The sequence below is a fragment of the Bos indicus x Bos taurus genome, chromosome 21 (genome assembly GCF_003369695.1).
Source record: "Bos indicus x Bos taurus breed Angus x Brahman F1 hybrid chromosome 21, Bos_hybrid_MaternalHap_v2.0, whole genome shotgun sequence".
NCBI lineage: Eukaryota > Metazoa > Chordata > Mammalia > Artiodactyla > Bovidae > Bos > Bos indicus x Bos taurus.
Window position 1 is genome coordinate 42,064,708 of NC_040096.1, and position 26,562 is coordinate 42,091,269.

Consider the following 26,562-nt stretch of genomic DNA (forward strand, 5'->3'; position numbering starts at 1 on the left):
ACAGAAATGTAATTTATATTTAGTCTTTTGTGGGGTTGCAACTTTTATATAAGTTAATTGCCTGTAATTTTAAGTGGTAGAGAATGGAATTTTTAAATGTTACTATTTTATAAATGCTTTAATGGTAGCCCATATCCAAAATAAAAAGCTATCTAACATTACAAAGTTTCATTACCTTTTTGAATAGTTTTCAGATTACTGTGGGGTCACAGACATTAGTGACTCTGCTTCCTATTAATTCTTTTTTTTTTTTTTTCTGTTTTCTTATCTATATACTCTGATATATGGACCGTTCATATAAGTTCCCAGATATCTAGTATAACTTAATGGGTAATGGTAAGGCTTTTATTGTATATGCAAAATGCTTATTGAAAGGAGTTGGCCTCTGAGTATTTGTAAATGTATTATTTCTTTTATTTCCTAGTTGTTAATGTTTTTATTGTAATTTATGTTTATTTACATTTCTTAGCTATACCTTTGGGCTTTCTTGGTGGCTCAAATGGTAAAGAATGCAAGGCAGGAGACCCTGGTTTGATCCCTGGGTTGGGAAGATCCCCTGTAGTAGGGAATGGCTACCCATTCCAGTATTCTTGCCTGGAGAATTCCATGGACAGAGGAGTTTGTCAGACTGTAGTCTATGGGATCTCAAAGAATCGAACACAACTGAAAGACTAACATTTTTAGCTTTATCTTTATTATGGCTTTTTTTTGTTGCTGTCATGTTAGGTCTGTTTTTTTTTTTTCCCCCCCGGTAGTCTTCTTAAGATGGTTTTTTCACTTTTATGCCTTGTATCTTTTCCTTTCCTCTTAACTTGAGTTTAATGTATTGTTTTAACCACACTGATGTAAAGAGTGTGCTGTAACCAGAGTGTTGTCTTTGGCTGTACATCTATTTATTTTCTCTATTGTATTTTGTATTCTTGTGTTTTTTAAATGTTGGCAGTCATAATTTTGTCTAACTTTTTTATGTTTTGTTGCTTCAAGTATACACATTAATATGTATTTTAGTTACTGTATGAAGCTCAGTTTTGTGTTAAGCCCTTGTCATATGGCTAAGATAGCGTTTGTCCCAGTATGTCACTCCTGTTTTGCTAATTTGCTGCTAAATTCTCTTATTTTGCCTTGTGGGCATGTATTGCTAGTATGTTTCAAATTCCAGCTCCTGAATCCCCTGTACTTGGAGCTTGCTGTAGCTGCTCAAAAATGAATTTGAGATTTTTAAAAGCTTGGTGGGTTAATAAAACCAGTTTTATATGTCATATAAATTTGATAAGAAGGCTGGAAATGTCACCATATAAACAGAAAGATAGGGATTACAGAAATTTATATAAAAGATATATCAAAATAACCCAAAATAGTCAATTATAATTTTACAGCCATAACCCCAGTTAAGACTTTTCTGTTGGCTTAAAAGATGATACACATTAAGTATAGAATAACTTGGTCTTTCAGAGTTAAATCATTTCAGGAAACTTGTTTGGACATCATCAAGCGATAGAAAGAAAACATGCTCCTATATTTGCTGCTCTTTAAACTGTGTGTTATCTTCTGATCTCATGTATGTTGGCATGACCTTAATTAAACCTTCTGCTTCTTTGGAGATGTATGTGGTAAGAATATGAGACTTAGTATGAAACAAGCCTAGACTCAAATCCTTACTCGTTTTGTTGCTAGCTGTTTAACTTTGGGCAATTTAGTTTTCTGATGTTCGACTATGTTATAAGAAGTATGACATATAAATACTTCATGCGTCATATGAAGGCAACTTTTCAAGGCCACAGCTAGAAGTGGTTAATTTCTTATAATAAATTAGCTTTCCTGGGGCCTTCCCTAGTGGTCCAGTGGCTGGGACTCTATGGTCTCAAAGCAGGGGGCCTGGATTCAACCCCTGGTTGGGGGAACTAGATACCACATGCCACAGTGAAGTGTTTGCATGCTACAACTTATAAAGAAAATATTAATAATAAAAAAGTGATAATAATAATATTTTACTGTACTGAAAATGCCTGAGTGACGAAATATAGGGCATGCAGGTTTACTTTACATCTGTTTACTTTTGACTGTTTACCTATTTACAGAAGTGTTTTGGCCATTATGTTAACATGTAGTTTTGAGTACCAGCTATACTGAGCAAGAAGAATATGGTATTGGTTGGAGAGGCAAGAAAGAGGCATGAAAAAGATAAATAATCATACAGGGTAACATTTAAAAAGAAATAAATTTATTTACTTGTAAGTGAAGGAAAATTGCTTCACAATATTGTGTTGTTGCTGCTGCTGCTAAGTCACCTCAGTCGTGTCCGACTCTGTGCGACCCCATAGACAGCAGCCCACCAGGCTCCCCGTCCCTGGTTGTGTTGGTTTCTGCCTAATGTCAACATGAATCAGCCGTAGGTATACCTATGTCCTCTTCTTGAACATCCCTCCCACCTCCCACCCCATCCCAGCCCTCTAGGTTGTTATAGAGCCTTGGTTTGAGTTCACTGAGTCATACAGCAAATTCCCACTGGCTATTTATTTTCCATATGGTAATGTATGTTTCCATGTTACTATCTCCATGCATCCCACCCATTTGTTAAGTGTTTGATGCTGGAGGAGATTAGAAGAGGGGATGGCTATGGAGAGCTGGTTTCGAGGCTGCCATGCAAGAAAGGCATTAGAGACTGGGGACAGCCTTCAACTTTCCTCAACTGTAAAATGGAAATAGTACTGCCTCATAGGATTGTTATAAGGATTCAGTGAAATATGGTAAATATCTGTAAAGTATCTATACGGTGCTGTATGACACATAACTGCTATTTTTGTTATTCTTTTACACTGAATGTAAGTGGTTCCTTCTGTCATCTTAAAAAATTTTTCCTTCACAGATGCCTGACTACTCCATTAACTTGGAGATAACACATAGTTTTCAACTTAAATACTAACTTGTTATCTGGAACATAATGTTGAAAAAATTCTTATCCGTATCTGGTTGCAGCAATAAAAAATGTGGTCAGTTAGTGATCAGTTAGTGCTCAGTTAGTGATGCCAAAGCAGGTGTAAAGTAGGCTGGAGCTCAGGAATTGTGGTGTATGGGTTGTTGGAGTATGTGAAGCAAGTATTTATCATCCTTACCTGTAGTCCTGTTATCACCTGTTTTTTCTAGTCCTCCTTTCACTTCTTCTTGTTAAACTCTGCAGTATAAATTGACAAGATTCAAATGTAGGATGCCAAGTTTGTCCCTGTATTTCTAGTTACTCAGTAAATATTTGCTAAGTAGTTAGATGGTGCAGTGGTAAAGAATCTGCCTGCCAGAGCAGGAGATGCAAGAGACGTGGTTTCGATCCCTGGATTTGGAAGATCCCCTGGAGAAGGAAATGGCAACCTGCTCCAGTATTCTTGCCTGGAAAATGCCATGGACAGAGGAGCCTGATGGGCTGCAGTCCATGGGGAAGCAAGAGTTGGACACAACTGAGTGAGTGAGCATACACATACACACACGCGCACACACACACACACACAAACTAAATGAAGAAAATCAGAAAATCATAGCTCTAGATTGGTAAGAATTTGAGGTAGTAATCCTTCCTCCAAAATTTCTCTTTATATATTATCTTATTTATATTATTCTAGAGAGCAGCTTCTATTTAAAATATATATATATCCTCTACAAAACTTAAGTTCTCAATGTGGCTTACTCATAGCAGATTCTTTTCCTAAGGGAAGCCACCCACATGAGAAAAGGAGAGTTTTAAACTGAGAGAAGGAATGGGTTGGAAAACAAAGAGGCAGTGTTTTAATTGGGAAAAGGGTTAGATTTTGAGAAAGATTTGCTTGAATGGCTTTCAGTTCTTAGATGAGTGGATTTCTGGGATGGTATAGAAAGGTTCCAAGGTGGTACAAAAATGAACAGTATGCTGGAGATAAGTGAATTGTTGATTAATAGGTGTATTAGTTGCTCAGTGAGTCCAACCCTTTGCGACCCCATGGACTGTGGCCCACCAGGCTCCTCTGTCCATGGGATTTCCCAGGCAGGAACACTGGAGTGGGCTGCCGTTTCCTTCTCTATGATTAATAGATATACAATAAAAGCACTGGAGAATTGTCTTTGTGTTCATACTTTTTGCTCCCTTCTCTGAATTCTAGATGTCTTTCCTTTCCACTTCTATTAATATTTACAGTATTACTACTTTTGGGCTATCCAGGTTTTCACATGAATTTTGACCATTTTATTCTCACCTTTACTCATCTTCTCTCTAAATTCTTTTCTTTTAGGTAAGCTGGTAGGGTATTCAAAACCTTTCCTAGGTACTATTAATTGGTGGAACTACTTTGTCTCCCTAAACCACCTGAAGTTCTCCTGAAAGAACAATAGTAGATATAACTCCTTGCGTCTTATTTCTCCTAAGAAAGGTTCTTCGTTTTAGAAAGAAAAGAAGGAATACGAAAGTGGATGGTGAGAAAGTGAAATTGTAAAATTTACACTGTCAGTCCTTTCTTACTTTTTGAAGGTTCTTATACCTTTGAGTGTCTTCTCATTAATTTGTGGGTAAAGGCTTGTTTTTATAAAACTTTTATTATTTACTTGATTCTATGTTTAAATACTTCTTAAAATTCATAAGATGAGGTTCTATATTCTTGGCTGCACTCTGCATTTTAAAAATGAATTTAATACCTTTAATTATATGATATCAAGGTATAATTTTTTTCAAGACATATATTCCTGACCTTGGTGTTCAACTGTGTTTAAAATACTTTCTTTATTTTCAGAGCTAAGGGACAGAGTAGAAGGTACAGAGATTTTTCAGGCTTATTGCTAATACCAAGTAAATGGGAATGTCTACTATTTAGCTGATTTGCGAACAGTGGGATTGCTACAGAAAAAGATTTGATTCTAGATCAGAGTTATCCTTGGAACATTTAATGATGTCAACTTTAATAGAAAGGTTTAAAACAGCCCTTGTTATGCCCATTTCCTTTTACCTAGTTTTTAATCTTGACATGGTCACAGTGTCTATTCTAGCTTGACAATTAGTTTATAATATAAAAGTGGTCTCTAAATCTGTTTGAAATCCACTGATGACATATAATCCATTAATTAAATTCGCACCTGTTAGAAATGATGGGACTGTATTGTAATAGAATGAGGAGGATACGACAGTGTGTCATTCATTCTGTGAGTGACATTGTGGCGATTGAGATAGTTTGACTTGCAGTAAGACTCTTTTGTGCTTAAATGCATGAGCTCTTGTGAAGGTATGAGCAAGTGGGAAATAATGATCTGTGTCATGGTATGTTCTGCTAATGATGGTCTCTTCAAAATGCTATTATTCACAGGGCAGTGGATTCCAAAGTATCTATGCAAGCTTACAGTAGTACTGTGTTAGTTTTCCTATGAGGTTTATGTGGACGAATGGCTGTACACATTTTCTTTAAATAAAAGTGTAGGGCGAAGAAACTAATTTGTACATGTAATCATGAGTTATTTTTCAGTCTTTCTCTGTTAATTTAAATGTATGGCTTCAGCCTATGCCGGCAATATATTTTGGTAGTTTTATTAATTAGACTAAAATGCTTTTAGGCAGCATCAGTTTTGTTTACTCCAGTTTACATGGGAGAAGATAGTGAAGGATGTGCCTTCTTCTTTAATGTATATGCAATCCATGTTTCTGTTTCAGTGTACATTTTTTACAGTTAAATTTTGAAAAAAACATTTAACATGGTGCTGAATCTGCTCACATTGCTGAGCTTTTGGTTTATAATTGATTATTCACTAAAGTACAAGAGATATTTAAAGTATACATTTTCACTGGACTAGGAACTAACATGCTAATACAGTAGATTAAAGATTGTTCCTTTACGGTGTTGCTGTTCAGTCACTCAGTCGTGTCTGACTCTGCGACCCCGTGGACTGCAGCACCCCAGGCTTCCCGGTGTCCTTCACCATCTCCCAGAGCTTGCTCAAACTCTTGTTCATTGAGTTTACAGTGTTAGACATTTTAATTTTCAGTTTTGTGAAAAGATTTTGATTGACCCAATGTCTTAGTCTTCAGGTTACTGTTACAAAAATACCATATATTCGGTGGCTTAAATCACAGACATTTATTTCTGTCATCAAAGTACTAGCCAAGCCCCACCCTGCTTAGCTTCCAAGATCAGACGAGATCAGGCGTGTTCAGGGTAGTATGGCTGTAGACAGACATTTATTTCTCACAGTTCTTGAGTCTGGGAAGTCCACAAGCAAAATGCCAACAGATTTTGGTCTGGTGAGGACCTGCCTCCTGACTCACAGATAACCATCTTTTCATTGTGTGCTCTCATGGTAGAAAGGGCAAGAGAACTCTCTGGGGTCTCTTTTAGGTCACTCATCCCATTCATGAGAACTCCACTCTCATGACCTGATCACCTCACAGGACCTACCTCCTAGTACCATCAGATTGGGGGTTAGGTTTGCAACATAAATTTTGATGGTGGAGCGGGGGTCGGAAATCACAGACATTTATTTATTTATTTTTTTACTTTACAATATTGTATTGGTTTTGCCATACATCAACATGCATCTGCCACGGGTGTACACATGTTCCCCGTCCTGAACCCCCTCCCACCTCCCTCCTCATACCATCCCTCTGGGTCATCCCAGTGCACCAGCCCAAGCTTCCTGTATTCTGTATCGAACCTAGACTGGCGTTTCGTTTCTTATATGATATTATACATGTTTCAGTGCCATTCTTGCAAATCATCCCACCCTCTCCCTCTCCCACAGAGTCCAAGACTGTTCTATACATCTGTGTCTCTTTTGCTGTCTCACATACAGGGTTGTTGTTACCATCTTTCTAAATTTCATATATATGTGTTAGTATACTGTATTGGTGTTTTTCTTTCTGGCTTACTTCACTCTGTATAATAGGCTCCAGTTTCATCCACCTCATTAGAACAGATTCAAATGTATTCTTTTTAATGGCTGAGTAATACTCCATTGTGTATATGTACCACAGCTTTCTTATCCATTCATCTGCTAATGGACACCTAGGTTGCTTCCATGTCCTGGTTATTATAAACAGTGCTGCGATGAACATTGGGGTACACGTGTCTCTTTCAATTCTGGTTTCCTTGGTGTGTATGCCCAGCAGTGGGATTGCTGGGTCGTATGGCAGTTCTATTTCCAGTTTTTTAAGGAATCGCCACACTGTTCTCCATAGTGGCTGTACTAGTTTGCATTCCCACCAACAGTGTAAGAGGGTTCCCTTTTCTCCACATCCTCTCCAGCATTTATTGCTTGTAGACTTTTGGATCGCAGCCATTCTGACTGGCGTGAAATGGTACCTCATTGTGGTTTTGATTTGCATTTCTCTGATAATGAGTGATGTTGAGCATCTTTTCATGTGTTTGTTTGCCATCTGTATGTCTTCTTTGGAGAAATGTCTATTTAGTTCTTTGGCCCATTTTTTGATTGGGTCATTTGTTTTTCTGGAATTGAGCTGCAGGAGTTGCTTGTATATTTTTGAGATTAGCTGTTTGTCAGATGCTTCATTTGCTATTATTTTCTCCCATTCTGAAGGCTGTCTTTTCACCTTGCTTATAGTTTCTTTTGTTTTGCGGAAGCTTTTAATTTTAATTCGATCCCATTTGTTTATTTTTGCTTTTATTTCCAATATTCTGGGAGGTGGGTCATAGAGGATCCTGCTGTGATGTAAATATGTCGGAGAGTGTTTTCCCTATTATCTCCTCTAAGAGTTTTATAGTTTCTGGTCTTATGCTTAGATCTTTAATCCATTTTGAGTTTATTTTTGTGTATGGTGTTAGAAAGACATTCAGTACTGACCACCTAGTTTGAATTTCTAATTCCAGTTTGAACTTCACACCTGTGTTTTGAGCAGAGTCAAACTACTCAATGGCACCCCACTCCAGTACTCTTGCCTGGAAAATCCCATGGATGGAGGAGCCTGGTAGGCTGCCGTCCATGGGGTCGCTAAGAGTTGGACACGACTGAATGACTTCACTTTCACTTTTCACTTTCATGCATTGGAGAAGGAAATGGCAACCCACTCCAGTGTTCTTGCCTGGAGAATCCCAGGGACGGGGGAGCCTGGTAGGTTGCCGTCTATGGGGTCACACAGAGTCGGACACAACTGAAGTGACTTAGCAGCAGCAGCAGCAGCAGCAAACTACTCAAACCATCTGTATTTCAAATGAAGGAGTAAAGGAATAGATGATACTCATATTCTCTTAATTTACTTTGGTATAATCTTTTTCCTATGAGATGAGACTGTTATTACTATTGCAGGTTTTAGCCAATGCACTAAAACAAGAAAAGGAAGTAAGTATTATTAATAGTGGAAAGGAAAAGATAGAATTGACATGGATTTGATGTAATATGTCTACCTTGAAAATTCAAAGATATGAATAGAAAACTATTTGAAAAATAGAGTTCTGCAAGATATTTCGGGGGGATATAAGATCATTAAATAAAAATCAGCAGCTTTCCACTTTTAGTTCTGTCAGGTAGGCAGACAGTGTTTAGAAAAACTTCCTGAAACATGTATATTATCATATATGAAACAGATTGCCAGTCCAGGTTCGATGCATGAGACAGGGTGCTCAGGGCTGGTGCACTGGGATGATCCAGAGGGATGGGATGGGGAAGGAGGTGGGTGGGGTGTTCAGGATGGGGAACACATGTAAACCCATGGCTGATTCATGTCAATGTATGGCAAAAACCACTACAATATTGTAAAGTAATTAGCCTCCAACTAAAATAAATAAATAAACTTATCAAATTGCACGCTTAAAAAAATAAAAAAAATAAAATATGGAGGGTTCGAGAAAAAAAAAGAAAAAGAAAAACTCTTCCTGTAATGGCATACCTTAAAATATTATGTGGAATTTTAACAAAAAGTACTTTTCAATGCATACCTGAGGTAGTAGGAAAGGAAGAGAGTTTCGAGAACTTAGAAATAATAAGAAAGTGTGAGCTAATTAGTATTGGTTAGCAGTGGAAATGATGTCTACCCAGGTATTACCTGCTGATCCTTGGTAGCTTAGGACCTATATTTTTATAGATCTGTGTATGAGAGAATGGAGATGAAGTTTGGCACCTTAGGTGGTGGGGAGGGAAAGAAGTTTCAGTGGAGAATCACCAGGTATAAAGCTGGGATGTCTGAAGGATGACATCCTTAATAAATGACCAGTGAAAGAGCTCTTCCTTACACTGGTGGTTATAGGGATGTATATTGAACTTGTCTTTGGCTCTGGGTAGAATGCAAACCAAAGGAAGCGGGCAGTGGGGTGGGGGTGGGGGCGGGGCGTGGGCGAGTGGTGGGGGGAGACAGATAAAACAAAAGATTAGACACAACTAAAGAGGAAGTCAGTTAACTAGAATATAGATGAAAAGAAAATACTCAGAATGTAACCTATAGAGAAGACTGGGGGGAAAAAAAGAAATTTGAAGGGCATGGAACATAGCATGAAAAGGTCTGTCATAGGTCTAATAAGACCTTCTAGAAGGAGGTAATGGAGAAAATGTGACTGAGGCATTCTTTAAAGAGATAGATAATGTTTGAGAGGTTTCCAGATAGAACTAAAATTTAGGAAAACAATAGCGTATAATTTGGCCTGGGAGAGAGAGTCATTAGATTTTAAACATTCAGATGGGAAAAGGTAGCAGTATTGATTAACTTTATACTTTAAATGTTTGTGTACATTACTGGATCATCATTTTAAGAACAGAACTGGACCATGTGATTTCTATTTTAGAAGGGGGAAATGAGGGAAAGAATCACAATAAAAAAATAAGGCTACTCCTCAAAAAACTTAGGCAAAGAGAAAGTACAATATAGAATAGTTGATATGAATTCAAATGTACCAATAATATTAATATTATGCAACTCTCCAGTTGCAAGATTAATATTGTAAGACAGGATAAAACAAAACCTAAAACCATAATTACAACAAGAGTAAAATCCGGATAGGTTAAAGCTGTTTAGAAGAGTTGTTCCTTAAAACATAAAAATGTACATAGGCTAAAAGTTAAAGGATCGAAAATGATAAATCAGGCAAAATGAAAGTGGGTATAATATTAATAGACAAAATAGACTTTGAAGACTTTTAAAGCCAAAGTATTACTGAAAGTGAGGAATTGCTACCTGTAAACAAGCTTCCTCTAATGGCTATCTATGGACTCTTCTTTTTTAATATAAGTGGAACATTTGGAAAAATTGACTGTGTGCTGGCCACTGAAACAAGTTTGAGTGAATTTCAAAGATTATACATTCAGACCACATTCTCTAATTGTCACACAATTAATTTAGAAGTTTATAACAAAATAGTAACTAAAAACATCTACACATTTGGAAATTAAGTTGATTAAGAACTTATGGTAGAAAGAAGAAATAATGAAAATGAAAACATGGGACAGTGCTAAAATAATATTTAGAGGTAAATAAATAGTCATGTTATATTTAAAAAGAAGAAATTGAAAATAAATCTGGTAACTCTTTAACTGAAGAAATTAGAATAATGCAGTCAACCCAAAGATAGTAGAAGGAATAAAGTGATTAAGAACAGAAATTAATGAACTTGAAAGCAAAGATACAGTGGAGAGGACCAACAGAACTGAAAAAAAATTAATAACTTAGACAAATTTCTGGTAATGTAGAATTAAAAAATAGATGTATAAAAAATTGGAAATAAAGAAGGGAATTGACAGATACAACCATTAGTTTTAATTATGAGAAAGTGTTTTAAACATTTTCTGAAATAGAAAATTCCTGAAAAAATATGTATCACCAAAACAGGTTAAGAAATAAATAGAATATCTAGATCATTCTATACTTATTTAAAAAAATGGAATCAGTAGTTAAAAATCTTATTGTGATGAAAATAGCAAGCCAACACTCAAAAAACTGGTAATTCCAATCTTTTTTTTTTTCATTTTTTTATTAATTTATTTTTTAATTGAAGGATAATTGCTTTACAGAATTTTGTTGTTTTCCAATCTTACACAAACTCACTCATGGAATAGAAAAGTATACAATACTTTACAACTTATGAGGCTTAACTGTGAGGCTAGTTAAACCTTAGAAGCTGGGATGAAAAGAGAAAAATTATGGAACAGTCTCCCTAATTAATGTATGTAAAAAGACTGAAGCAAATGTTAGCAAAACAAATTCAACATTATACAAAACAACTATATTTTGATTAAATTTGATTTAATACACAAAAGCACATTTGATTCAGTATTAGTAAAACTTTGTTAATGTAGCTTACTATTTTAGCAGATTAAAGCAGAAAAAGTATAATTCAGAAAGATGCTGAAAAAGCATTTTACAAAACCCAGAAACCATTTATGATCAAAACTCTTCTCGAACAAGGAATAAAATTATCGGAACTTTCTTTAACCTGATACAGTGTATCTCTTAAAAATATCTCTTGATTCAGTATTAGTAAAACTTTGTTAATGTAGCTTACTATTTTAGCAGATTAAAGCAGAAAAAGTATAATTCAGAAAGATGCTGAAAAAGCATTTTACAAAACCCAGAAACCATTTATGATCAAAACTCTTCTCGAACAAGGAATAAAATTATCAGAACTTTCTTTAACCTGATACAGTGTATCTCTTAAAAATACAGTGTATCTCTTAAAAAATATCTCTTAAAAATCATACTTACTGGTGAACTATTAAAAGCATTCCATTTAAAATTATGAGTAAGAGAAAGACGCTGGTATCACAGCTTTATTTAACATTATATAGGCACTCCTAACCTGCAAAATAAGTTCCAACACATACTAACGCAGGTGAATAGGGAATTAAATAAAAGAAGCAAACTGTCATTATTTGCAGAAAATATAATTAAGTAGAAATAAATTTAAATCTATAGAAAAATTATTAAAATGGACACAGAAATTTAGTAGGGTGATTAGATATAAGATTAATATATGAGAAAATTAAACTTCTATTTAGTACCAATAAAAAATTAGAAAGTTCAGTTTCAAAAAAGATACAAATAGCTTCAGAAATACAGGGTACCTGGGAACAAATCTAGCAAATATACAAATTTCATGTGGAAAATTTTTTTAAGTTTTATTGAAATAGAAAAATGGTAACAATGACCCTATATGCAGGACAGCAAGAGACACAGATGTAAAGAACAGACTTTTGGACTCTGTGGGAGAAGGCAAGGGTGGGATGATTTGAGAGAAAAGCATGAAACATGTATATTACCATATGTGAAATAGATGACCAGTCCAAGTTCAATGCATGGAACAGGGCAATCACAGCCAATTCATTGGGACAACCCAGAGGGATGGGATGGGGAGGGAGGTGGGAGGTGGGGCTTGGGACAGGGGGACACATGTACACCCATGGGTGATTCATGTCAATGTATGGCAAAAACTACCACAATATTGTAAAGTAATTAGCCTCCAATTAAAATAAATAATTTTTTTTAAATGTCAATAAATGGAAAACAAATGATGTTCATGGATAGGAAGACTAAATTTTATAAAAATCTCAGTCTTCCTAATAGTCTTGCAAATTCAGTCAAAACTCCACTTGTCAAAAGTGATGACCAAGTTGAATTTACGTATTATAAAGATGAGCAAAGGGTCTATGAACAGATAAGAGAGAATAATATGTGGCTTGCTGTGCCAGATAAGAGGACTTATTATAAAGCTGCACTATATGCCCTATTTGAGGATAGACAGACCTAAGGATAGACAGATAAACAACTAGAACTGAATAGATAGTCCAGAAACAGAATATACATATTTGGAAACCTGATTTATGACAAGGCTAGCATTGCAGATTATTGATGATGGGACAATTTATTATCCACACAAAAATAAAAAAGTGAATCCTCACACTACACACACAAATTAATTTTAGATGGTTTAATGACTTAGATGGCTCAGATGGTAAAGCATCTGCCTGCAGTGTGGGAGACCTGGGCTCAACCCTGGGTTGGGAAGGTTCCCCGGAGAAGGCAATGGCAATCCACTCCAGTACTCTTGCCTGGAAAATCCCATGGACGGAGGAGCCTGGTGGGATACAGTCCATGGGGTCGCAAAGCATCAGACACAGCTGAGCGACTTCACTTTAATTAATGACTTAGATGTGAAATTCAAAGCCATGGAGGTTTAGAAGATAATATGAGACTGTCTCAATGACTGTATTACTAAAGGCTTTCCTAAAGAAAACCCAAAAAGGTTAGAATATAAATGAAAAAAATCGATTAGTTTGATTACCTAAAAAGTAAGAACTTCTGCTATTCAGGAGACATTATAAAGGATTCAACAGAGCCTTGTTCAAGATGATGAACTCAAATACCTAGTGCATTTGATTAATGAATTTGATACTTGAGCAACTGGAAAATGGGAACAAACAGCTAATAAATACATAGAAAATGAAGGAAACGCATACACACGTTCCGCACAAAGATCTTATCAGTTCAGAGAGACAAAGGAAAAATAGTATTGTGTGCTATATTGCTCATCTGTTACTAACATTTACATGACTATGTAATAAAAATTGTGTGATATAATTGTGTTGGGAAGATGGGTGCATGAAAAGTGTGTCAGTGTTTGTGGAAAAGAGCTAAATAATAATGTCATAACTAAAAACTGTCAGACTTTTGGTTTGGTGGATTAGCTAATTGTATAGTATCAACATTAATTTTATAGTTGTGACTAATTGTACTATGGTTATATAAAATATTAACATTAGGGAAAGCTAGGTGAAGGGCATATGAGGACTTTGGCTATATTTGCGACTGTCTGTAAGTGTAGTATTAATTCATTATAAGAAGTTTAAAAAGTCAGTTAATTAGCCATCTGTATGTCTTCGGAGAAATGTCTGTTTAGGTGGGTGGGGTGAATTGAGAAAGTAGCACTGAAACAAATTCAGTTCAGTTCAGTTCAGTCGCTGTCATGTCCGACACTTTGCGACCCCATGAATTGCAGCACTCCAGGTCTACCTGTCAATCACCAATTCCTGGAGTTTACCCAAACTCATGTCCATCCAGTCGGTGACGTCATCCAACCATCTCTTCCTCCATCGTCCCCTTTTCCTCCTGCCCCCAATCCCTCCCAGCATCAGGGTCTTTTCCAATGAGTCAGCTCTTCGCATGAGGTGGCCAAAGTATTGGAGTTTCAGCTTCAGCATCCGTCCTTCCAATGAACACCCAGGACCGATCTCCTTTAGAATGGACTGGTTTGATCTCCTTGCAGTCCAAGGGACTCTCAAGAGTCTTCTCCAACACTACAGTTCAAAAGCATCAATTCTTTGGCACTCAGCCTTCTTCACAGGTGAACTCTCACATCCATACATAACCACTGGAAAAACCATAGCCTTAACTAGACGGACCTTTGTTGACAAAGTAATGTCTCTGCTTTTGAATATGCTATCTAGGTTGGTCATAACTTTCCTTCCAAGGAGTAAGCATCTTTTAATTTCATGGCTGCAATCACCATCTGCAGTGGTTTTGGAGCCCTCCAAAATAAAATCTGACACTGTTTCTCCATCTATTTCCCATGAAGTGATGGGACCAGATGCCATGATCTTAGTTTTCTAAATGATGAGCTTTAAGCCAACTTTTTCACTCTCCTCTTTCACATTCATCAAGAGGCTTTTTAGTTCCTCTTCACTTTCTGCCATAAGGGTGGTGTCATCTGCATATCTGAAGTTATTGATATTTCTCCCGGCAATCTTGATTCCAGCTTGTGCTTCTTCCAGTCCAGCGTTTTTCATGATGTACTCTGGATAGAAGTTAAATAAGCAGGGTGACAATATACAGCCTTGACATACTCCTTTTCCTATTTGGAACCAGTCTTTTGTTCCATGTCCAGTTCTGACTGTTGCTTCCTGACCCGCATATAGATTTCTCAAGAGGCAGGTCAGGTGGTCTGGTATTCCCATCTCTTTCAGAATTTTCCACAGTTTCTTGTGATCCACACAGTCAAAGGCTTTGGCATAGTCAATAAAGCAGACATAGATGTTTTTCTGGAAGTGTCCTGCTTTTTCGATGATCCAGTGGATGTTGGCAATTTGATCTCTGGTTCCTCTGCCTTTTCTAAAACCAGCTTGAACATCAGGAAGTTCATGGTTCATGTATTGCTGAAGCCTGGCTTGGAGAATTTTGAGCATTACTTTACTAGCGTGTGAGATGAGTGCAATTGTGCGGTAGTTTGAGCATTCTTTGGCATTACCTTTCTTTGGGATTGGAATGAAAACTGACCTTTTCCAGTCCTGTGGCCACTGCTAAGTTTTCCAAATTTGCTGGCATATTGAGTGCAGCACTTTCACATCATCATCTTTCAGGATTTGAAATAGCTCCACTGGAATTCCATCACGTCCACTAGATTTGTTCGTAGTGATGCTTTCTAAGGCCCACTTGACTTCACATTCCAGGATGTCTGGCTCTAGGTGAGTGATCACACCATCGTGATTACCTGGGTCATGAAGATCTTTTTTGTACAGATCTTCAAATCTGTACCATTTCTGTCCTTTATCAAGCTCATCTTTGCATGAAATGTTCCCTTGGTATCTCTAATGTTCTTGAAGAGATCTCTAGTGTTTCCCATTCTGTTGTTTTCCTCTATTTCTTTGCACTGATGGCTGAGGAAGGCTTTCTTATCTCTCCTTGCTATTCTTTGGAACTCTGCATTCAGATGCTTATTTCTTTCCTTTTCTCCTTTGCTTTTCGCTTCTCTTCTTTTCACAGCTATTTGTAAGGCCTCCCCAGACAGCCATTTTGCTTTTTTGCATTTCTTTTCCATAGGGATGGTCTTGCTCCCTGTCTTCTGTACAATGTCACTAACCTCAGTCCATAGTTCAGCAGGCAGTCTATCAGATCTAGTGCCTTAAATCTAATTCTCACTTCCACTGTATAATCATAAGGGATTTGATTTAGGTCATTCCTGAATGGTTTAGTGGTTTTCCCTACTTTCTTCAGTTTAAGTCTGAATTTGGCAATAAGGAGTTCATGATCTGAGCCATAGTCAGCTCCTGGTCTTGTGTTTGCTGACTGTATAGAGCTTCTCCATCTTTGGCTGCAAAGAATATAATCAATCTGATTTCGGTGTTGACCGTCTGGTAATGTCCATGTGTAGAGTCTTCTCTTGTGTTTTTGGAAGAGGGTGTTTGCTATGACCAGTGCGTTCTCTTGACAAAACTCTATTAGCCTTTGCCCTGCTTCATTCCATACTCCAAGGCCAAATTTGCCTGTTACTCCAGGTATTTCTTGACTTCCTACTCTTGCATTCCAATCCCCTGTAATGAAAAGGACATCTTTTTGGGGTGTTACTTCTAAAAGGTCTTGTAGGTCTTCATAGAACCATTCAACTTCAGCTTCTTCAACGTTACTGGTTGGGGCATAGGCTTGGATTACCATGATATTGAATGGTTTGCCTTGGAAACGAACAGAGATCATTCTGTCGTTTTGGGGATTGCTTCCAAGTACTGCATTTCGGACTCTTTTTGACTATGATGGCTACTCTGTTTCTTCCAAGGGATTCCTGTCCACAGAGGTAGATATAATGGTCATCTGAGTTAAATTCACCCATTCCAGTCCATCTTAGTTTGCTGATTCCTAGAATGTCAATGTTCACTCTTGCCATCTCCAGTTTGACCACTTCCAATTTGCCTTGATTCATGGACCTACCATTCCAGATTCCTATGCAATATTGCTCTTTACAGCATCGGACCTTGCTTCTATCACCAGTCACATCCATAGCTGGGTATTGTTTTTGCTTTGGCTCCATCCCTTCATTCTTTCTGGAGTTATTTCTCCACTGACCTCCAGTAGCATATTGGACCCTTACCGACCTGGGGAGTTCCTCTTTCAGTATCCTATCATTTTGCCTTTTCATACTATTCATGGGGTTCTCAAGGCAAGAATACTGAAGTGGTTTGCCATTCCCTTCTGCAGTAGACCACATTCTGTCAGACTTCTCCAGCATGACCCGTCCGTTTTGGGTGGCCTTACATGGCATGGCTTTGTTTCATTGAGTTGGACAAGGCTGTGGTCCATGTGATCAGATTGGCTAATTTTGTGTGATTATGGTTTCAGTGTGTCTGCCCTCTGATGCCCTCTTGCAACACCTACCATGTTATGTGGGTTTTTCTTACCTTAGACATGGGGTATCTCTTCACGGCTCCTCCAGCAAAGAGCAGCCGCTGTCAGTGGATGTTCAGTGTATGATGCAGAGAGTTCATACCTGGTGCTCTGTGACAGCCTAGAGCGGGTGGGGTGGGTTGGGAGATGGAAGGGAGGTTCAAGAGGGAGGGGACATACGGATACCTATGGCTGATTCATGCTGATATACGGCAGAAACCAACACATGTTGTAAAGCAATTAGCCTCCAATTAAAAATAAATAAATTAGAAAATAAGAAACAGCAACAACAAAAAAGTCAGTTAAGAGTTATTGGCTCTGGAGAGTAATAAAATAGGACAGGGTTGGGGATTATTGACATTTAGTAATAATTTTAATTATACTACTTGACTTTTTAATCATTATGCATATGTTATTGAAGAAAATAGAAAGTAGAACGAAGTCCAAAGCAGAATGAAGGAAAGTTGTTACTCTGAAATTTAACTTGGATGCTTTGGAAAGAACTGATGAAGTTATGTGGGAAAGAGTCGTATTACCAAATTAGCTATGAGGAAGATTGAGCTTGTTAGTTTAGTCAGAAGTTATAGAGGGAAACCATAAAGAAATATATGCATTCTTAAACATTTTAGTTTGGAACAGTAAAAAGCATTCTTATTCACCAGTCTTTTAATGAAGCGTCATAGTTTTTTCTTTGTGTGAAGTGAAAGTCTCTCAGTCGTGTCCAACTCCTTGCGACCCCATGGACTATACAGTTCATGGAATTCTCCAGGTCAGAATACTGGAGTGGATAGCCTTTCCCTTCTCCCGGGGATCTTCACAACCCAGAGATCGAACCCAGGTCTCCCATATTGCAGGCGGATTCTTTACCAGCTGAGCTGTCAGGGAAGCCCTTTTCTTATGTAGGTATCCAATGAATAGAGTTGAGTTCAGTAATGGATTTCTTGTATAAATCATGCCTATATGCTTTATACATTATTTTAAATTTAAACTTCTTTAAAGAGGAGAAAGAACTGAAGAATATATGATAAAATCTGAATGTGTAATCTTGCTAGATTTTTATGATTTTGTCCTAAACTTTTAGCCCTGTACTTGTCTAAGTTATCTAAGATAAGAGGGCTTTTTATATACTTTGTTATGGTGAAAATGTAGGATATGGTAGCGAAAATGACTGGAGGCATGACTGCACAGATAGTTTGATAAAAGAAACTATATTTTATAATAGTCTTTTGCCCCATGAAGTGTATTTTCTTTGTTTTGTCGTGAGCATAAGTAGTACATTGGTTTTTATCTTAAGATTAATACAATTTCTTGTCTCAGATTAGAGAGTCAAGTTGTTTTTTTTTTCTTTCTTTTATTGTGGTAAAAACCACATAACTTAAAGTTTACCCTGTTAACCATTTTTAAGTGTACGTTGTTCAGTCACTCAGTCGTGTCCGACTCTTTGTGATCCGATGGACTGTAGCACGCCAGGCTTCCCTGTCTGTCTTCATGTCCTGGAGCTTGCTCAAACTCATGTCCATTGAGTCGGTGATGCCATCTAGCCATCTCGTCCTCTGTCGTCCCCTTCTCCTCCTGCCTTCAGTCTTTTCTAGCATCAGGGTCTTTTCCAATGAGTCAGCTCCTTGCATCAAGTGGCCAAAGTATTGGAGCTTTAGCTTCAGCATCCGTCCTTCTAATAAATATTCAGGACTGATTTCCTTTAGGATGGACTGGTTGGATCTCCTTGCAGTCCAAGGGACTCTGAAGAGTCTTCTCCAACACCACAGTTAAGTGATATTTAATACATTTATAATATTGTTCAGCCATCAGCACCGACTATCTCCATAGTTCTTTTCATCTTGGAAAACTGAAACACTCTGCCCATTAAACAGTAGCTCTTTATTGCTACTTCCCCATGCTTTTGTCAACCATCATTCTACTTTCTGTCATTTTGACTTTCAGTATCTCATTTAAGAGGAATCATAGAGTAGTTCTCTTTTTTTTTTTTTTTTTGGTGGGTAACTTACTTTACTCAGCATAATGTTCTCATGGTTCATCCTTGTTGTAGCATATGTCAGAATTTTCTTCCTTTTTTGAGGCTGAATAATATTCCATTGTATAGCTATACCACATTTAGCTTATCCATTCATTCATTAATGGGCACTTGGTTTGTTTCCACATTTTAACTATTGTGAATACTGTTGCTATGAACACGAGTGTACAAAAATCTCTTCAGGACACTGAGGCCATGCTTTCAGTCCTTTTTGGGTATATAGTAAGAAGTAGAGTTGCTGGATTGTATGATAATTCTATTTTAGTTTTTTGAAGAAGTCATTATTTTCTGTAGTATTTCCGTTTTACATTCCTGTGAATAGTGTACAAGGATTCCCATTTGTCTATATTCTTGCCAATTTTTATTGCTTGTAGGTTTTTATTTTTTACATTTTTTTAAAATTTTATTTTATTTTTAAACTTTACAAATTATATTAGTTTTGCCAAATATCACAATGAATCCACTACAGGTATACCTGTGTTCTCCATCCTGAACCCTCCTCCCTCCTCCCTCCCCATACCCTCCCTCTGGGTCGTCCCAGTGCATCAGCCCCAAGCATCCAGTATCGTGCATTGAACCTGGACTGCCGACTTGTTTCATACATGATATTATACATGTTTCAATGCCATTCTCCCAAATCTCCCCATCCTCTCCCTCTCCCACAGAGTCCATAAGACTGATCTATACAGTCTATATATCTTTCTAAATTCCATATATATGCGTTAGTATACTGTATATAATAGCCAGGACATGGAAGCAACCTAGATGCTCATCAGCAGATGAATGGATAAGAAAGCTGTGGTACATATATACAATGGAGTATTACTCAGCCATTAAAAAGAATACATTTGAATCAGTTCTAATGAGATGGATGAAACTGGAGCCTATTATACAGAGTGAAGTAAGCCAGAAAGAAAAACACCAATACAGTATACTAACGCATATATATTTTTTACATTTCGATGGCAGCTATCCTAATACTGTGAGGTGATCTCTCATTGTAATTTTGATTCACATTTTAATAGCAATCAGGATGTTGAACATTTTTTCTTGTGCTTATTGGCCATTTATATATCTTCCTTGAAGAAATGTCTATTCACTTCCTTTGCCCATTTTTGAATTTTGTTGTTTTATTGAGTTTTAAGAATTTTCTCTATATTCTGAGTGTTAATCTCTATAGAATAAATGATTTACAAATATTTTCTCCCATTTTGTGGATTGCCTTTTCACCCTGTTGATATTGTCTCCTGATGCACAACATTTACAAACTTTCATGAACTCCAGTTTGTCTGTTGTTTCTTTTGTCGCTCTTGTTTGGTGTTGTATCCAAGAAAGACTCACCAAATCCAGTGGCATGAATCTCTTGCCCTGTGTGTTCTAAGAGATTTATAATTAATAGCTCTTCCATTTAGGGCTTTGATCCATTTTTTAGTTAATTTTTTATGTTAGGTAAAGGTCCAACTTCATTCTTTTGTGTTTGGATATCCAATTTTCCCAGCTTTCCCCCCATTGAATGATTTTGGCCTCTTTGTGAAAAAATCATTTGACTGTATAAGTGAGAGTATATTTCTGGGGTCTCTATTCTATTCCATTGGTTTATATGTCTGCATTTCTGCCAGTACCCCACTGGGTTTTGATTGCTGTAGCTGTGTAGTAAATTTTGAAATAAGGAAGTAAGAGTCTTCAAGCTGTGTTCTTCTTTTTCAAGATTGATTTTCATATTGGGGATCCCTTGAGATTCCATATGAATATTAGGATGGATTTATTTCTGCAAAAAATGTTAACAGCATTTTGATAAGGATTGCATTGAATCTGTAGGTGACTTTGGGTAGTATTGCCATCTTAATGTTAAGTCTTTCAGCTGATGAACATGGGATGTGTTTTTATTTTTGTCTTCTTTAAATTCTTTCAGCAATATTTTATAGTTTTAATTTTACAAGTCTTTTATCTCCTTGATTAATTCCAAAGTATTTATTCTTTTTGATGCTGTTATAAATAGGATTTTCATTATTTCCTTTTAAGATTGTTCATGTGTATAAGAAATAAACTGATTTTTTAATTTTAACTTTGTATCTTCTACTAGGTTTACTTATTAGCTCCAATAGTTTTCTTTCTGGAATCTTTAGGGTCTTATATATAAGATCATAATATCTGTGAAACGAGGAAACTTTACTTCCTCCTTTGCAGTTTGGATGCTATTTATTTCTTTGTCTTGCTTCATTGCTCTGGCTATAACTTTCAGTATTATGTTGAGTAGAAGTGGCAAAAGTGGGCCTCCTTGTCTTACTCCTGATCCTAGAGGAGAAACATTCAGTCTTTTATTATTGAGTACTATGTTGCTTTTGGTTTTTCACATTTGGCTTGTATTATGTTGAGATTTGAAGTAAGAAATTGAAAGACAAATTACTTATTGAGACTATTTTTTAGAACACTTGAAAATTATAGATGTGTTTCTGAAACTATATCCCACCTGTTTTTAGATGTTGAATCTATTGCATATGTTAGTTATATACTTGGTATGATGTTTTAACTGTTTCAAATTGAGATGTATTAATTTAAGAGTAGCAATATGAGTAGCTTTGTTATTTTTCAGTTGCTAAGTCTGTCTGACTCTTTGGGACCCCACGGACTGCAGCACACCAGGCTTCCCTGTCCTTCACTCTCTCTCAGAGTTTGCTCAGATTTATGTCCATTGAGTCAGTGATGCCATCCAACTATCTCATCCTGTCACCTCATTCTTCTGCCCTCAACGTTTCCCAACATCAGGGTATTTTCTAATGAGTCAGCTCTTCACATCAAGTGGCCAAAGTATTTATTGGTGCTTCATCTTCAGCATCAGTCCTTCCAGTGAATATTCAGAGTTGATTTCCTTTAAGATTGACTGGTTTGATCTTGCAGTCCAAAGGAGCCTCAAGAATCTTCTCCAGCACCACAGTTGAAAGTATCAATTCTTTGGTGCTCAGCGTTCTTTATGGTCCAACTCTTACATCCATTCATGACTACTGGAAAAACCATAGCTTTGACTATACGGACCTTTGTTGGCAAAGTGATGTCTCTGCTTTTTAATACACTGTCTAGGTTTGTCATAGCTTTTTTTCCAATACCTTAGTTAGATTTTTAATTTGACACTGCTTGATGATTATGTTTATGTATAGTGACTTTCTCTTCTAAAAAATGTTTTTTTCTCTTTCAGGCAACTTAATGCGGCCTCTTTTGAATTATGGTATTGCTTGGTGAGCATATTTTTTTTTTACTTTATGTTAGTTTTCAGAGTAATATTGATTACCCTATGTAATTTAGTTGTATTTTTGGTTTCCTTCTGCAGTATGTCCATGGGCTTCCTGGTTGAAGAGACTGCCCCCCTTGTTTGGAGAGGTCTTATGGTAATGTCTGCCATTGAGAAACTATTGAGGCAGGTAATAAAATTGCTTTAAGTAGAATTTTATTATGGGTACACTGTGGTAAATATTTGCTGGTGAAGGGTCATTAAGGTTTCCAGTCATGTTTGAGATGTTTTGCAAAAGAATCCAGTTGACAGACTGAATTTATAATGAGTTATGTGGCGCCAAGACCAAATTCCACCATCATGTGATTGAAACTTTCCCATTGCTTTTCAGTACTAATGTCTAATGCCTTATTTTATATTGTTCTGTTTCCCTTTTCAGACTCTGTTGAGTCTGTAGTACAATGAGGATATCTATTTTATAAGTAATCTGCCTTCTTTAGATTTATGGTTAATTTCATTGTGGCCAATATTGAGTTATAAGGGCATTGTAGAAATTCCTCAAATGTAGAAAAAAATATTTAAACCACCGTGTTTATGATTTAAAATTGCTTCAGAGGAAAATGAAATTTTATTTTACTCTGAGTACATATGGCTATATATTTATATATATAGTGTCTGTCCAATCAACTTTAATTTATCCTTAAGGAAGAGAACATTTGATTTGATAATCTAAAAATATCAGATGGGCTGTATGTTATTTATAGAAATAAATTTTATTTTTTTCTTAGTTGCTGTACATTTATAGTTAATTATTTTCTAGGTTATAAGTACTTCACATTTTCTCACTGACTCACAACAGTTACCCCTTATTTATTCACGTTTTACTTTAGGTCAGGCACCATGCCATAGGTTGACAGTTCTAATCATAGGTACTCCTATATTCATTTCCAGTTGTTAAAGTAAGTAGATATTTCTTGAACTCTGAAACTCTTCTTTTTCCCCTGTAACATCTTGTCTTATTTTTCTGCTGCTTGAGTTCTGATAAATTTGCTTTTTGATCTTTGTTCCCAGGATCTTTCTGTTTTCCCAGCACATTTAAGTCTCTTGGCTACATTTCTTTCTCTTTTACACTCAGATCCCATAGTTAGTTATTTCAGTTATACTCCTAACAACATTCTGTCCATCCCGTGATCTTGACCTTTATTTTCGTGGATTAAACCAGCCTTTTTTTTCTTTAAGGAAATTTTAAAACAATCTTTATTCAGTTTATAATTAGAGTCAATGAAAATTTGGAAACACAGAAGGAGGATTCTGATTTTAATATTGTTGACTGAAAAAAAAGTACAACCTATAAGTTGAAAATTATGTTTTGTTTGGTGGACAAACCGAGGACTTAATCCTTGGATGCAGTCTCTCGGATAACTCTAAGGGACTGCTTCAAAGTGGTTAAGGGAGGAACCAGGATATATGAATTTTTGCAGCAAAGTTTTCCAGGTAGTCAGAACATCAAAAGATTACTGTTAATTTGGGGAGAATGGATACATGTATTCATATGGCTTAGTTCCTTTGGTGTCCACCTGAAACTCTCACAACATTGTTAACTGGCTATACTCCAGTATAAAATACAAAAATTAAAAAAAAATTACTGTTACTAAAGAAAACCACATATCTCAAGGTAAGGAATTTAGTGCTTGTTTATGTACAGGAAGATGCAAGAGCTTGGGCTCACTGAAATCATTCCTCAGTTATCTGGGGCCTCAGCTATCTGGGACCAGTATCCTGTGCTTTCTCCTTCTAAGCTTGCTCTCAGGGTGCACCATCGGGGTGGCTGCAGCAGCTGACAGACCGCTAGATGACAGACATCCTGTTTCTATCCTAAGTTCCCTCAGGGCTAACTGTCAGGGAGGCTACAGGGCAGTGGCTTGATGGCTGCAAGTCCTTTGTTTACTAATATGGCAGGCAACATTTTTTCATCCTCATTATTGGTTTTCCCCCTCCTGTGTTAGGGTTAGAATTATCAACAGGAAATGATTCAGAATTCCTCCTAAGGCTTTGTGGATGGCCACAAGAAGGTGGAAATTCTTCCACTTTCCACAGTAATCAGACACTTAGAGATTCAAGTCAGTGAGAAGAGACACAGAAATACAGGCCAAAGGTTGGTGTTCTGAGGAGCATGCTCTGTGAAAGTATAATAGCTGGTTAGATGCTCTGTGGGCTTCCCCTGATGGCTCAGCAGGTGAAGAACCTGCGTGCAATCCAGGAGACACAGGACACGCAGGTTCGATCGCTGGTTGGAAAGATCCTCTCGAAAAGGAAATGGCAAACCACTCCAGCATTCTTACCTGAAAAATCCCATGGACAGAAGAGCCTGGAGGGCTACAGTCAGCAACAAATTTCCTTCGTTTCTGGATGTTCTATATAGCAGTGGATTGTGGAGGATACCTAGTTCATTGGCCAATTAAAAAAAAATTGAATATAACACATGTACAGAATATAACACGTATACATGATCTGATCTGATACATGTACATAAGGGTCCAGATAGATGGATTATCCCAAAGAGAAAATACCTTTGTACTCATCACCTAGGACAAAACAAGCAGAATACCAGTGTTTCAGATGCTCTTCTATCTCATCCCAGATACTAATTTGTGGGGAGATGATAAGTACTTGTGGTCAGTCTGCCATCTTAAGCTAAAATCTGTTTTTAAAGTTGTTTTTCCTTTCTTTCAATGTTTTACTGGGTTAAACTTACAGATATAGTAGGATGCACATATCTTATATATGGAGTTCAATGATTTTTGATAAACATATATAACTATGTAACCACACCCCAGTCAAGATAGAGAACATTTTTATCCCCCTCTAGAAAGTTTCCTTGGGCTCCCTTGCTGCTGCTGCTACGTCACTTCAGTTGTGTCTGACCCTGTGCGACCCCATAGACAGCAGCCCACCAGGCTCCCCCATCCCTGGGATTCTCCAGGCAAGAATACTGGAGTGGGTTGCCATTTCCTTCTCCAGTGCATGAAAGTGAAAAGTGTAAGTGAAGTCGCTCAGTCGTGTCCGACTCTTAGTGTCCCCATGGACTGCAGCCTACCAGGCCCCTCCATCCTTGGGATTTTCCAGGCAAGAGTACTGGAGTGGGGTGCCATTGCCTTCTCCGCTTAGGCCATCACTATTGTGACTTCTGTCACTCTAAGTGAGTTTTGTGTGTTCTTATATATTTCATATAAAGGGAACCTTGTAGTATAATTCCCTTTTGCATCTCATTTGTTTTTCTTAGCCTAATGCTTTTAAAATCATCCTTGTTGCATGTATCAGTAGCTGAGTCCTTTTTATTGCTGAGTAGTAATTCCTTTGCATGAATATAACCCAATTTATAACTTCTGATGATAGACAATTGTGTAGTCTCCAGTTTGGGGCTATTATGAATGATGCTGCTGTAAATACTTGTACAGGTATTCATAACGGTTCCAACTGTTTCACATCCTTTTTTTGTGTGTGTTATCATTCTCTTCACTGGTGGCTGTAAAAATGATGTCTTCCGATGGTTTCGGTTTGTGCTTCCCTGATGGTCAGTGATGTTAAGCCCCTTTTCATGTGCATGTTAGATATTGCTGTGTCTTCTTTCGTAAGTGTTATGTTCAAGTCCTTCACTTTTTTTTGGCTCATTTCTCTTCTTGTAATTGAGTATTCTGGCTATGAGTCCATTATCCGATACATATATTGGGAATATTTCTCCCAGTCTGTGGCTTGCCTTTTGATGAGCTGAAGTTGTAAATTTTCATGAAATCCAGTTTATCAAAAAATTATGTTTAATGCTTAGTGCTCTCTGTGTCCTCTGTAGGAAATCTTTGCCTGTCTACCCCAAGGTTGTAAAGATATTCCTGTATATTTCTTTTATCTTAAAACTTATGGGTCTGGCTTGTATATATTGAATTAATTTTCGTGTGTGAAGTGAGATAATGATCGAGGTTTATATTTTTCGTTGTTGTGTGATAACAGGAAATACATTTATTCTTTGTCCTTTGGTCCTGACACAAAGCTCCCCAAACCCTTGGAATTTCCTGAGTAGTAGATTTGTCCTTTGTCATTCATAAGGAGCCCCTTTTTCAGCACACTGGCTGGTTCATGCTAGGGAGATGACTTAGGGTGGAATCTCAAGATAGCCTCAGATGGGACTGGTCACCAGAAGACCAAGTATTTAGAGAGTTAGAA

At 37.0% G+C, this 26,562-nt stretch overlaps 1 protein-coding gene across 4 annotated transcripts in view; it reads left to right on the top strand.

The window, feature by feature from the left end:
- NUBPL (nucleotide binding protein like) overlaps positions 1–26,562 on the top strand; it is a 408,788-nt gene that overhangs the window by 77,257 nt on the left and 304,969 nt on the right. For all 4 annotated transcript variants that reach the window (XM_027520975.1, XM_027520977.1, XM_027520976.1 and 1 more), the window contains exons 5-6: positions 22,312–22,351; positions 22,444–22,534. In XM_027520975.1, coding sequence (XP_027376776.1) covers positions 22,312–22,351; positions 22,444–22,534 — 131 coding nt within the window. The remainder of the gene's footprint in view (positions 1–22,311; positions 22,352–22,443; positions 22,535–26,562) is intronic.